The sequence below is a fragment of the Pelobates fuscus genome, chromosome 7, assembly GCF_036172605.1.
Source record: "Pelobates fuscus isolate aPelFus1 chromosome 7, aPelFus1.pri, whole genome shotgun sequence".
In the NCBI taxonomy this organism is placed as follows: Eukaryota; Metazoa; Chordata; class Amphibia; order Anura; family Pelobatidae; genus Pelobates; species Pelobates fuscus.
In genome coordinates this window covers 87,937,793-87,952,395 of record NC_086323.1, presented here as the reverse complement: position 1 = coordinate 87,952,395, position 14,603 = coordinate 87,937,793, and the positions used below count along the sequence as shown (strand labels likewise).

At 39.8% G+C, this 14,603-nt stretch overlaps 1 protein-coding gene across 1 annotated transcript in view; it reads right to left on the bottom strand.

Annotated features, from left to right (window-relative positions):
- Positions 1–14,603, bottom strand: part of LOC134569172 (calcium-activated chloride channel regulator 1-like) — a 58,387-nt gene that overhangs the window by 43,219 nt on the left and 565 nt on the right. Inside the window, exons 3-5 of the mRNA XM_063428084.1 lie at positions 5,601–5,751; positions 3,582–3,690; positions 1,521–1,701 (exon numbers count right to left, since the gene is read on the bottom strand). Of these exons, the coding sequence (XP_063284154.1) occupies positions 1,521–1,701; positions 3,582–3,690; positions 5,601–5,751 (441 nt within the window). The remainder of the gene's footprint in view (positions 1–1,520; positions 1,702–3,581; positions 3,691–5,600; positions 5,752–14,603) is intronic.

The following is a 14,603-nucleotide window of genomic DNA, read 5'->3' as shown; positions in this document are numbered from 1 at the left end:
GAGGAGCGTCGCGGAGGCGGAGACAGCGGCGAGGGACATCGCCGCTGTCCCAGGTAAGTGACTGAAGGGGTTTTTACCCCTTCAGTAACCGGGGATTGGTGGGTGGGAGGGAGAGGGACCCTGCAGTGCCAGAAAAACGGATCGTTTTTCTGGCACTGGAGTTTCCCTTTAAGGACAGATGATCTTTTTTATTTTTATTTAAGTATTTTGGAACAATCACAAATATTGCCAAAAAGAACATAATGAAAAACACCAAATTGTTCTTTAAACCACAAACATTTCTTTCCTAAACATAATGACACAGGGGTTCTATCCCTTAGGATGCTTTGTATGGGTTATAATAGAAAACACCTCAAAAATAAAATTAGGTGCAATAGAATAAATTGTTTTTTATAATTTAAAACAATCATGCATTTGTTGTTATTATCATTATTACAGTTTCCTGCACTAATGTACAATATATACTTACAGTTTTCATCACAAACAACAGGTAGAGTAAAACAATATATTAATTATTTAAAATTGTACATTCATTTTATGAAAAGGTAAATGATAATTTGTTAAAAGAACATTTTACAAAAATGAGCAAAGAAAGATCTACAAACATCGCAAAATGACAACATTAATTAAAACATTCTAGATTTATCATTTATAAGGCAAGCATTCTTGATAAAATAGCCAATTACAACTAACAATAATCTCTTTTGCAATAGAATTCTCTCACAAGATCTAATAATGGAACTGTAATAAAAAGGCATAATATTCCCCTACTGTAAATATATGTGCTTGTTATAGTGTAAGAATAAGGGCTTACCAAGCATCTGATGTTATGTGCCCCACCTGTACTGAAATGGACTAGGGGAATCTCAAATCCCCTGAAATGTTCGTGCCCCGTTTAAAGAAACATTACAAGAACAATGACCACTACGGTGGACTGTAAGAGATATGGTGCCAGGTGTATTCTGATTCTGCCCCAACATAATCTGTCAAACATTTTAGCATGATTTCACATTTACCAGGTTCCTGCCGTCCAGTCATATTTCTGCCTGGTTTTCTCAATTTGGAGGTCAGATATCAGTTTGTTCAATACAGAAACTTATTATATGGTTGAGAGCACTCAGCTGACACTCTCAGCCAATGAATGAATGCCTTCATTGGCATCTGGCTTCTCTTCCTCTAGAACAATGTAAGCAGTGGAAATACCCAGTAGGACCAAGATAAGAATCAAACTATGCTAAAACAGCTTGAAGGATTATTCTGGCTTAGTGCCAGGGAGCCCTTGACACCATATCTATAGAAGCAAGCGGTACTGGTCATGGTCCCTGCAGTGTTCTTTTAATTTATTGGACAGACACAGATTAATTGTAGTTGTAAATGCTCACGTATCCTCTCTCTGCTCAAATCAAGAACTCCTGCTAAAGAACTGTAATATGTGAAGACATAGGATACACAGATAGAATAACTAATGTAGTAATTTATTCATTTATTTACGCAAGATTATAAAATACTGAATTACTCACAGAGGGTAGTGCCTGCATATACATAATGGATTCCTTGGCCAGTTGGTTTTTTAATGGAACAAAGACGCAGCCTTCTTCATATAGACCTGTGTCAGGATCGAAGTTGCACGCTGTCACTTTGCAATCCCCTTGGCACTTGCCAGGGTGCTTAATGTTTTCACCCAGAATATCAGTAGAACATCTAATGAGAAAAAAAAGGTTCACATATATTTATTTATAATAATTTATTGTATTATGTTTTATGAAATTTACTCCTGATATATAAAAACTAATATTTGATGGGGGGGGAGAAGGGGTCACGGGCAGGGCCTGGATTCCATCATGACCAGACACAGCTAGCTTGTGTTCCCCCATAAATTCTGACAATCGGCATAATTTATAACTCCCAACACCCCTAGCGGGCTCTAAACTAACCTTGATTACTGCCTGTTTCAGAAAGGGTGCCCTGGACTTGTTCCTTACATTGCCCGACATTAGGCTCAATTGAAGAAGCCGTGAGACCTGGTGCAAGCACTGAGCAGTGGTGGTGTCTGATCTCTCAGGAACGCTACTTGCAATGTTCTTTCTAATCTCAATTCCCCCCCTCCATGCTGGCAGGAGTCATCCTAACCCACCCTTGTACTGACCAGCACAGCAATACTCACCTTAGACACCTGCTAATGTCTTACCCTCTGACAGACTTAACACTCATCAAGATGGTGACTGCATTATCTGATCACAAGGAAGGCCTGATGCTGCTCCAGGAGACTCAATACAGCACTGGTGATAGCGACCGTAGGTGCTTATAGGATGTTTTTGAGCCCATCTAAAGGAGTTGGTGAAGCGGAAGCCTGTCACCTTCCCTGTAAGCCCACCTGGGCTGAAGATCAAAAGGGTAGTACCCCAAAGCATCAACCACAAAGCTACCTTTCACCATACCGCTGGTTCCCAAATCTAGGGGTCGGCTGACCAGTGAATCCATGTATTGCATGGGCCTTCCACCCCACACTATTAGTGGATGACATATTTTCCTAGTTTTCGTTACACTTCATATATATTGCAGGCATAAGGTAGTGATAGGTGTTAGTGGTTTTCTCCTCTTTCCTTTACGTAGCATGTTATCTAGCATGCTATCTGTTGCTAGTATCTAGGGTTAAGCCTGTGGGCATTGCTGGAGTGCCCTTCTGGTGCATTGGATGAGTGTGGAGGTGGTGTTTATTCCCTTTTATACCCATTTTCACATGGATCCCATTTCTTTCTATTTTTTCCATGTTATCTAGTTATTTTTATTTACCTAGCAATCTCCATGTCTCGACTAATTTAAGCATAGTGAAGCTCCGATTAAGCCTCATGTTTAGACATGTAAGTCTAGCCTGTTATTATGATATCATATTGTAAAATTGTGCTGCATTATCATGATGCCATGCAATTGTTTCATTTTGTACCCTATTATGGTTTCTATCGCTGTTGTGGCATTACAAGTTAGCATTTATTTAACTATGCACGGCAAAAAAAGTGAAAATTTAAAAAAACAACAACTAATTTTTATGAAATCATACCAGACTACAATTTAATTCCTCCTACTGCTCCAAAAACCACATGCTAATCAAACGTACCACACATAGGCCTTGATTTTATAAGCTTTGCATATGATTCAACACTGCTAGAAAAACTTTCTAAATAACTTATCTACAAAAATTCCCATAGATTTAAATAGCAATTTATGTAGATAAATGATTGGGAAACTCTTTTCTTGCAGTATTGAGTTATTTGGAAAGCTTATTAAATCAAGACCATAACTGGTAAAATGGAAGAAGTTAAGCAATGGTGTTAAGAAATGTTATCAGATAAAGGCTGTTTTTCATAATTCCATTTATTTTTTGTCTTTGCTTAAACAGTGTTTTTTTTTTTTGTTTTTTTTTTAAATATCTTTATGATAGCTTTAAATCCACATGTTGAAAACCAAGTTATAAGGGCTGTTTTTTTCCTGTGAATTGTCTTGCTAAATGAATTGTCTTGCTAAAAAAATAATAATAATAATGATAAAATATGAAAAATAAAATACATTTGTAAAAATGGTACCTTGTTGCTTCAACTTTTTGCTCTCCTGAGATATAATACGGTTTGTCATAGTTGTATTCATCGAAGACTCCCCATCGAAGGTGAGCCCATTCATGAACAAGCACTCTCCCTGCAAAGAGAGCAGTATTAAAGTAAGTTGCAATTTGAAAGAAGGGGAAACACAGTGCAATTAGCAGAATGGAACCAAAGAAGGTTGTCTTAGTCATTGAGTTCATAGAGGAAGTAGCTGTAATAGTTATCTGCTGCTTATTTTTAGATACATCTTGCGTCTTCTAGACGTAGGGACCTATAGTGCCAGGAAAACAGCTTTGTCCTGGCTCTATAAAATCCCTATAAGTACTCACACATCTGTTGTGGGTGGGGACTTAACATAGGACTTGCAAAATTATAACATTCTAGTAGTTATGTTCTATTAGTTAAGGCTTTTGACAAAAGTGCAATGTTGTACACAAAAATGCATGTTGGGTCCTTTTATTCACGGCTTTCTGTTGTCACTTGAACATGTTGTGGTTTTCATGTAATTCACCATGTAGGTGTAGGCCTCTCTTTTGCCTCTTATAGAGATGGTGCTGAGTTATTTATGATGAGCAATAGCTCTGATTCTTAGGCATTAGTAGACACAAGTTTTGTTCACTGATTTGAAGTCCTGAGATATAGAGCGAGGCATGTTTTGTGCATATCGTTTTCTGGAGCTAGTTTTTACTACTCTTTCCCACTGCTAGAAACAGGTAGCCTTTTTCATGGATGGGACAGCTGTTGGTTCATTTGATGGTAGTTTGACTTACGGCTACAATTATGTTGATTTTGTTGTCATACTAGGCTAGATTTTAGGGGAGACTTTTGGAGGGTCTGGTAGAAACTATTAAACGTATGCTCAGTACTTTTACACAGTATCCCCTACTTTTCGTCTAGGTAGTTTATTTAGAGTACTTTAGCTGCCTTAACATAGATCAATCACTAAACTGTTTATTTAGCACTTGTTTACAAGTGTTAACAGCTAAGAACACCCTGTACCTTATGGCCCTAATTAAGGTATTTTTCAATCGTTTGAATTTTAGAGGATGAATATTAGGTCCCTTCTTTTTGTTTTTGTTTTCTGTTTTTTTTTTGGCAAGCTAATTTTGAGGGCTAATTAGCCAATGTAAGGGAATCTTTTTTTTTCCATTTGCAAAATAAGATCCCCCAATGACACATTTTTTTTTTGTTAGAAAGCCAAGGTACTGGCTATATCGAGGATATTTGTCATGACAGGCGATTAGAATTCATGAAGGTGGAGGGAGATTTACACAATCATTACCTTGGTTTTCCTTTTACTCACTGCTATCCATACACAACTGAAAATAAGTGTCCTTGTTACTAACTATATTGGACATCTCCCATGCCTGGTATAACCTGGTTACTGTAAGTGGACATTAGTTATAGTTTTAATACGTAACTTCTTATGGCGTTTTGAGAATCTACATTCCCCAAATTATCACACAATTTTATATAATTTAGGTAGAAGGCCATTTTTATTTTTATTTTGTATCTGCTATCAATTTATAAAATTGCTATTTCTCCTCTTACACCAACATTTGAAAATTCATTTGAAGTACAACAAGGTAGGATATCATCTCAATCTATATATCATATCAAGCTCAATATCATCTTTAATAGCACGGAAATCTCTAAAATTCTGCAATTAAATTCATTATATTTATATACATATGATTTAAATATAAATTGAATGTGCTGTCCTAATTTTATATCCTATTTTTCCATCACGTGTTTCAAATAAATGTTACATATAAAAATAAAAAATAAAAAAACAGTGGTGTAGAGATTACTATAACAACCCACATAATATTTATAGTTCATTCCTTACAAGTTCATTTGAGCAGGATTGTCTTACAATTCTTGTTTCTGTCAACATGTATTATGTCTGAAAATTAATTGCTATTATATACTCCACTGAATGTTTGTGATGAGCTTTGGGATTAGTTGTCAGAATATAAATTCTCAGTATAATTTGCAATTTACCTCGAGGTCCATATATTGATAGAAGATTATCATTTAGTAAAAATGTAGGTGTTAAATGAATATATCTTCCTGGTTCTCCACAGTCTCCATACTGTAGAGTGTATGGGTCATCTCCATATTTCAGGTAAGGGTTGGCAATGATAACGTCCGCCTAAAGAAGTCAGTTATGTCAATGTGGATCAATTCAGCACTTCAGGCAATAGTTTAATTGATAATGAGCTTGTACCATAGTGTAACTGTATACATATTCATTCAGTTTAATTAATTCAAGACAAAATCATAATAGTTACCTGGAAGATATATGTTAACATTATGAATACATGTCACAATGTATAATAAATAATTATTAGATTTTTTTAAAAAAAAAAGATTAAAATAAATAAAACAACAAAGAAGGGTAACCAGATAAAGAAACAAAGTTTAGAAGGACAAAAAAAAAAATAGGAAATGAGAAAAAGAACAGTGGAGTATATAAAAAGGACACATAACTGTGTATTATGGGACAAAATGTCTCAGAACTCAGAGATGACATTATTTTAACTTAAATTTACACATTTTGCCATTTTGTATTTTTTTTATATTAGATTTTTTTAAGAAAGGGATAATGTGCTCCATTAGGGACTACTGTTAGTGTTGAGGTTAGGGTTGGAGATTGTGTGTTAGAGTAGTGTAGAGAGTAAAGGTGTCAGGGTACCTGTGGTCTCTGCCTCCGAAAGAGGTAGAGACTTAGCTGTTCCTCCATCCAGACGGTCTGATGGCTCCCTTCCCCGCGGTATATCCGGTCATGCTAGGCTGGCCGCGAGGGAGTGACTGCCTTTTACAGCATCTAGGCAGGAAGTAGTCATCAGGACACTCCCCCGGAACGACCTGTCAGTCAATTGCTGCAGGACCAATCAAGACGCCTCGGAGGCGTGGTTACTGCTCTGAACAGGGTATTTAACAGAGCTTCTTTCATTAGCTCATTGCCCTGTCGTGGTTCTAGCTTGTTCTAGTCACTCAGTGCTTGTGTATTCTATTATCCCTTTTGGTTTTGACCCGGCTTGTTTACCTTACTCTGCTTATCTCTGTTACCCTTGATTCGGCTTGTCTCTCGCTTACCTGTCTTCTGTTACCCTCGACCTCGGCTTGTCTTTGACCATTCTATACTGTGCTACTTACGTTAGTCCGGCCATTCTAAGGTCCGGTATACGTATCTGGCTACTGTTTGTACTCTGCGTGTTGGATCCCTGTCCCGATCCTGACATTACGACAGGGCCAATGGATCCTGCGAGTACAAACAGTCAGCTTGCCTCTCCTGATCCTAGGTTTGAAGCCATGGATCACAGAATGGATCAGATGGCGCTTGCGCTACAGGCTCTATTATCTCGTGCCAATAACCCACCAGAGGAGATACGTAATACCCCTGTTTCTCCTGCCGGTTCAAGTCTAGAGGTAGCCACAGTGGGTGCTTCTTCTCACATTACCCCCCCAGTACGCTATGGTGGGGCTCCTGAGAAGTGTCGTGGTTTCTTAAACCAAATTAGTATCCATTTTGAATTGCAGCCTCGCTCTTATCCTACAGAGAGGGCAAAGGTAGGATTTATTATCACCCTACTTATTGAGAAAGCTCTGAGATGGGCCAACCCATTATGGGAGAACGATAACCCATTAGTTTATAACTATAACGCCTTTGTAGCTGCTTTTAGAAGAACATTTGACCCTCCAGGTAGAAAGGTTAATGCAGCCAGACTACTGTTGCGTCTGAGACAGGAGAACCGAACACTGGTGGATTATGCACTAGAGTTCAGGTCTCTGGCGTCAGAGGTCAAGTGGAATGAGCAGGCGTATATGGATGTATTTTTGAATGGCTTATCTGAAGTAATCCTTGATGAGGTTGCTACCAGAGAACTCCCTGAGAATTTAGAGGATTTAATTTCGTTCATCTCTCGTATAGATGAACGTTTAAGAGAGAGACAGAACACTCGAGAGAAGTACCGGAGACCTTCTATTAGGTTAGCCCCCGCTTTTCCAAGTCCTGACTCCACGGTATCTTTGCTTCCTGAACCTATGCAGATAGGGTATACCCGCCTCTCTGAGGAGGAAAGACAGTACAGGAGAAGAGAGGGTTTGTGTATGTATTGTGGAGCTAAGGGTCATTTACTCTCAAACTGTTCTAACCGCCCGGGAAACGCTCGCACCTAAGTCTCTCTAGAGGACTGGCCTTGGGTGTTTCTATTTTGTCCTCTAATCCTAAGTATAAAGATCACAGGCTTCTGCTACCAGTTCCCTTAACTTGCGGGAGGGAAGTAGTAAGGGCTATGGCTTTGATAGATTCCGGTGCTGCTGAGAATTTTATCGACCAAGCCTTTGCCAGTAAAAACAATTTCCCATCCCAGCTAAGGGAGACACCCTTGGCCGTTGAGGCCATAGATGGTAGACCACTACTAGACCCTGTTATCTTTCGTGAAACCATACCCATTGAGTTAAATGTTGGCATCCTACACATGGAGAATTTATCTCTTCTGCTCATTTCGTCTCCTTCCGTTCCCATAGTTCTGGGGTACCCATGGTTGAAGGAACATAACCCTATTATTGATTGGGAGTTAGGGGAGATACTCTCATGGGGCCAGCGCTGCCAGGATCGGTGTTTGTGCAAGGTTTCTCCATTAGCTAATATTAACATACAGGATAATCCTACTCAGTCCACAGAAAGACAAATACCAGACCTTTACCTAGACTTAAGGGCAGTGTTTGACAAGAAGAATGCCGATTCTTTGCCGCCACACAGGTCATTTGACTGTAAAATTAAGCTTCTACCCGGGACTATGCCTCCCAGGGGCCATGTATATCCTTTGTCTGTTCAGGAGAACTCGGTTCTAGAGGAGTATATTCAGGAGAATTTAGAAAAGGGATTCATCAGGAGGTCTTCTTCTCCGGCCGGGGCGGGGTTCTTTTTCATTAAAAAGAAAGATGGCACGCTGAGACCTTGTATCGATTACCGAGGCTTAAATAAAATAACTGTCAGAAATGCCTATCCCATCCCACTTATTACCGAGTTATTTGATCGTCTTAAGGGCTCCAAAATCTTCACCAAGTTAGATCTCAGAGGGGCTTACAATTTGGTGAGAATCCAGCAAGGTCACGAGTGGATGACGGCATTCAATACCCGGTATGGCCATTACGAGTACACTGTTATGCCATTTGGACTATGCAATGCTCCTGCAGTATTTCAAGAGTTGATTAATGAGGTACTTAGGGAGTTTCAGCATGATTGTGTTATTGTTTACCTGGACGACATACTAATACACTCTAAGGAGATTGAGACTCACCATAGACAGGTCAGAAAGGTGTTACACAAACTTCTGCAACATGGTCTATACTGCAAATTGGAGAAGTGCAGTTTTGATCAGTCTCAGGTAGACTTTCTTGGGTACGTGATTTCTGGGGAAGGTTTTAAAATGGATCCTGGTAAACTCCAATCTATTTTAGACTGGCCTTTGCCCAAAGGACTCAAGGCTATCCAAAGGTTTATTGGTTTTTCCAACTACTATAGGCGCTTCATTAAGGGTTACTCCTCTATCATTGCGCCTATTACCAATATGACGAAACAAGGGGCTGATACTAAGTTCTGGTCTGAGGAAGCTCTTTGTGCTTTTAAGACTCTCAAGGAACTTTTTGCCTCAGCTCCCATTCTAGTTCATCCTGATACGACTCTGCCTTTCCTGCTCGAGGTCGATGCTTCTGAGACAGGAGTTGGGGCTGTTCTGTCTCAAAGGTTAGGGGTGGATAAACCGTTACACCCTTGTGGTTTCTTCTCTAAAAAAATTTCTGGGCCTGAGAGCAGATATGACATCGGGGAGAGGGAACTGTTAGCGGTCATTAAGGCTTTAAAGGAGTGAGACATTTACTGGAAGGGACACTACACCCTGTTACTATCCTAACGGATCATAAGAACTTGTCTTATATTGGGGAGGCTAAGCGCTTGTCCGCCAGGCAGGCTCGCTGGGCGTTGTTCCTCACTCACTTTAATTATGTACTTACGTATAGACCTGGTTCTAAGAACTCTAAAGCCGATGCTTTGTCTCGTCAAAATGAACCATACACTATAACTGAACCACTTCTGTCATCCATAGTTCCTAAGGGGAATATCATCGCGAACACGAATCTCAGGATTCACTCTCCATTGCTTTCTGAGATCATGAAGTTTCAGCATTTGGCACCCAAACAGACTCCTGGGGATCGACACTTCGTTCCTGCCGCTCTCCAACTGGAGGTGCTACGCTGTCTCCATAACAGCAAGGTGGCTGGGCATCCTGGTATCCGCAAGACTTATGCGCTGGTCTCTAAAGATTTTTGGTGGCCTGACTTACGCAAGGATATTAAAGAATTCATCGGGGCATGTGAAGTTTGTACCAAGACCAAGCTACCCCATTCGCTTCCATGCGGATTTCTGCACCCTTTAGAGGTTCCTGAAAAGCCTTGGTCCTGTCTGGCAATGGACTTCATTGTTGATTTGCCTATCTCTAAAAAGCAGACTGTCATCCTCACTGTGGTAGACAGATTTACTAAAATGGCTCACTTCATTCCCTTACCTAAACTCCCATCTTCGCCCGAATTAGCGGAGATATTCGCCAGGGAGATTTTCCGGTTGCATGGGATACCTTCCCAAATTGTCTCTGACAGAGGCTCCCAATTTGTTTCCCGTTTTTGGAGATCATTCTGCTCCCAACTAGGCATCAAATTTAATTTCTCCTCTGCCTATCATCCTCAGTCTAATGGAGCTGCTGAACGCACTAACCAAAAAGTTGAACAATATCTACGTTGTTTCGTTTCAGAACACCAGGACGATTGGGTCGGTTTGATTCCTTGGGCGGAGTTTGCACACAACAATCTCGTTTGCAATTCTACTCATTCAAGCCCCTTCTTCATGAATTATGGTTTTCATCCGTCTATTCTTCCTTCGGATTCTCCTTCCCAGGGGGTGCCGTCGGTTGATGTTCATGTTGCCAATTTGAGGAAGTTGTGGGATCAAACTCGACAAATCCTTGTGCACAACTCTATGTTGGTTAAGAAACACGCTGATAAACGTAGAAGGGCGGCTCCGGTCTTTGTTCCAGGTGATAGGGTATGGCTGAGCACGAGGAACATCCGTTTAAAAGTGCCATCCATGAAGTTCGCTCCTCGTTATATTGGACCCTACAGGGTGCTGACCCGTATCAATCCAGTTGCGTATCGTTTAGCTCTTCCTAATACCTTACGCATCCCGAACTCGTTTCACGTTTCATTGCTGAAACCACTCATATGTAACAGATTTTCCTCCACAATAGCCCCTCCTCGCTCCGTTCAGGTGGAGGGTCAGGAGGAGTATGAGGTTAACTCTATTATTGATTCTCGAATCTCCCGGGGGAGAGTACAATATCTGGTTGATTGGAAGGGATATGGTCCTGAGGAGAGGAGTTGGGTACCTCAGGAGGATGTTCATGCTCCCCGTCTCCGCAGGGCGTATCACTCTCGCTTCCCATCTCGTCCCGGTTCATTCCGCCCGGTGGGCGTATCTGAGAGGGGGGGTACTGTCAGGGTACCTGTGGTCTCTGCCTCCGAAAGAGGTTGAGACTTAGCTGTTCCTCCATCCAGACGGTCTGATGGCTCCCTTCCCCGCGGTATATCCGGTCATGCTAGGCCGGCCGCGAGGGAGTGACTGCCTTTTACAGCATCTAGGCAGGAAGTAGTCATCAGGACACTCCCCCGGAACGACCTGTCAGTCAATTGCTGCAGGACCAATCAAGACGCCTCGGAGGCGTGGTTACTGCTCTGAACAGGGTATTTAACAGAGCTTCTTTCATTAGCTCATTGCCCTGTCGTGGTTCTAGCTTGTTCTAGTCACTCAGTGCTTGTGTATTCTATTATCCCTTTTGGTTTTGACCCGGCTTGTTTACCTTACTCTGCTTATCTCTGTTACCCTTGATTCGGCTTGTCTCTCGCTTACCTGTCTTCTGTTACCCTCGACCTCGGCTTGTCTTTGACCATTCTATACTGTGCTACTTACGTTAGTCCGGCCATTCTAAGGTCCGGTATACGTATCTGGCTACTGTTTGTACTCTGCGTGTTGGATCCCTGTCCCGATCCTGACAAAAGGTTAATGTTAGTGTAAGTGTGAGAGATATACATGTACCAGTGCTGCCCACAAATAGTGGGTGTTACAGTCATGGGGGGCAATTATTTTAGCTGCTGATGCTACTGATTAAGTTCAGAAGCCAATAAAATTAAAATAGCAATGGCTGGCATATTCACACTTAAAAAAAGTTATGTTCAACACCTATACTTTTTAAATATAATTTTCTATACCTGCACCAGTGTTTGTTGTACATGTTATTAATATATTGTGACATAGAACCTGTTTAGAAAACATTTTTATTTTATACAACAAATCTCACCCAGTTAAACAGTTCCATAATTTGTACATACATGTAAGACTTTCTAAATATGTTCTTTATATAAGATCAACTTATCAACTTAAGAGAAATGGGATTATTTAAAAGTTGCACTGCTGAAGGCAACGGAAAATTGCATTAGGCTTGTCAGTAAAAGCAAAAAATTCATGAAACCACTGTGGTACTCAACAGATGTGGCCAAAATAGTAAAAATCAAAAATTCAGCATTTAGTAATTATAAAAAAACCAGAGTGAGGAAGACAGAATGATCTATAAGATTAGGCAGAAGGGGCTAAGCATGTTATAAGAGCTTCCAAATCACACACAGAAGAGAAAATAGCACAGTCAGTAAAAAAAGGGGACAAAACATTTTTTAGATACAGAAATGAGAAAAGGAAAGTAAAACACAGATTAGTTAGATTAAAAACAAAAGAAGGACGGTATAAAAGTCTAGCTGACTGCCTCAATGAATATTTGTGTTCAGTATTTACAGATGAAAATGAAGGAAAGGGGCCTCAGTAAGGAAAAAGGACAAGTTAGTCATTTGTTACATATGAGTGTACAGAGGAAGAGGTTCTATTTTAACTGTCAAAAGTAAAGACAAATAAGTCAATGGGACCTGATGGAATACACCCAAAGTTATTAAAAGAGCTTAGTCGTACTAGCAAAACCATTAACAGATTTATTTAACCAATCATTGTTAACAGGAGTAGTCCCAGAAGATTGGAGGTTAGCGAATGTTGTGCCCATTCACAAGAAAGGTAGTAGGGAGGAGTCGGGCAACTATAGGCCAGTAAGCCTTACTTCAGTAGTGGGGAAAGTAATGGAAACCATGTTAAAAGATAGTATTGTTTAACATCTAAAAACACATGGATTTCAAGATCAGAGACAACATGGGTTTACTTCAGGGAGGTCATGCCAAACTAATCTTATTGATTTTTTTGATTGGGTAACTAAAATAATAGATCAGGGTGGTGCAGTAGACATTGCTTACCTAGATTTCAGTAAGGCTTTGACACTGTTGCACATAGAAGGCTTATCAATAAACTCCAATCTTTAAGTTTGGATTTCAATATTGTTGAATGGGTAAGGCAGTGGCTGAGTGACAGGCAACAGAGGGTTGTAGTCAATGGAGTATATTCGAAGCATGGGTTTGTCACCAGTGGGGTACCTCAGGGATCTGTACTTGGACCCATTCTCTTTAATAATTGTATTAGTGATATTGCAGAAGGTCTTGATGGTAAGGTATGTTTTTTGCTGATTATACTAAGATATGTAACAGGGTTGATGTTCCAGGGATAAGCCAAATGGCAAATGATTTAGGTAAACTAGAAAAATGGTCAGAGTTGTGGCAACTGACATTTAATGTGGATAAGTGCAAGATAATGCATCTTGAACGTAAAAACCCAAGGGCAGAGTACAGAATATTTGATAGAGTCCTAACCTCAACATCTGAGGAAAGGGATTTAGAGGTGATTATTTCTGATGACTTAAAAGGTAGACAGACAATGTAATAGAGCAGCAGGAAATGCTAGCAGCATGTTTGCTTGTATAGGGAGAGGTATTAGCAGTAGAAAGAGGGAAGTGCTCATGCCATTGTACAGAACACTGGTGAGACCTCACTTGGGAGTATTGTATGCAGTACTGGAGACCGTATCTCCATAAGGATATTGGTACTTTAGAGAGAGTACAGAGAAGGGCTACTAAACTGGTTAATGGATTGCAGGATAAAACTTACAAGGAAAGGTTAAAGGAACTTAACATGTATAGCTTGGAGGAAAGACGAGACAGGGGGGATATGATAGAAACATTTAAATACATAAAGGAATCAACACAGTAAAGGAGGGGACTATATTTAAAAGAAGAAATACTACCAAAACAAGAGGACATGGCCTTAAATTAGAGGGGCAAAGGTTTAAAAATAATATCAGGTATAACTTTTCTGAGAGGGTAGTGGATGCATGGAATAGCCTTCCAGCTCAAGAGGTAGAGGTTAACACAGTAAAGGAGTTTAAGCTTGCGTGGGATATGCATAAAGCTATCCTAACTATAAGATAAGGCCAGGGACTAATGCAAGTATTTAAAAAATTGGGCAGACTAGATGGGCCAAATGGTTCTTATCTGCCGTCACATTCTATGTTTCTATGTTTGATCAAAACTGTCTGTTTAAAGGAGGGTCTTGTTTAATGGCACACTTTAAAGGACAATCATTTTCACCACAAAAATAAAAATGGTCAGTGCATGGGACCCATGACCAAAGGTCTGCACTGGATGTAACCTTGAAGATCCTGTAAATCTGGTTGTGCAATTCCTAGTTTTCTGTTTAAATCAGTTTCATGACAACTTGCTTTATACTATCTATGTTTTTAATACTAGAATTGTGCATGGAAGTATTTTACCTGAAATAAAATGCAGATATCTTAGAGGAATACATATTGAAAAAAAACAAATTCTCGAATATTTATAAATTATTGTTAATGTTTCCAAATATGCTATTTTTTTTATTATTATTTTTTTAATTAAATTTAAGTATTATGGTCCTTTAATTAGGTGTAGTAAAAATGGAAAGACTGCTCAATGGAGAAAAACATAT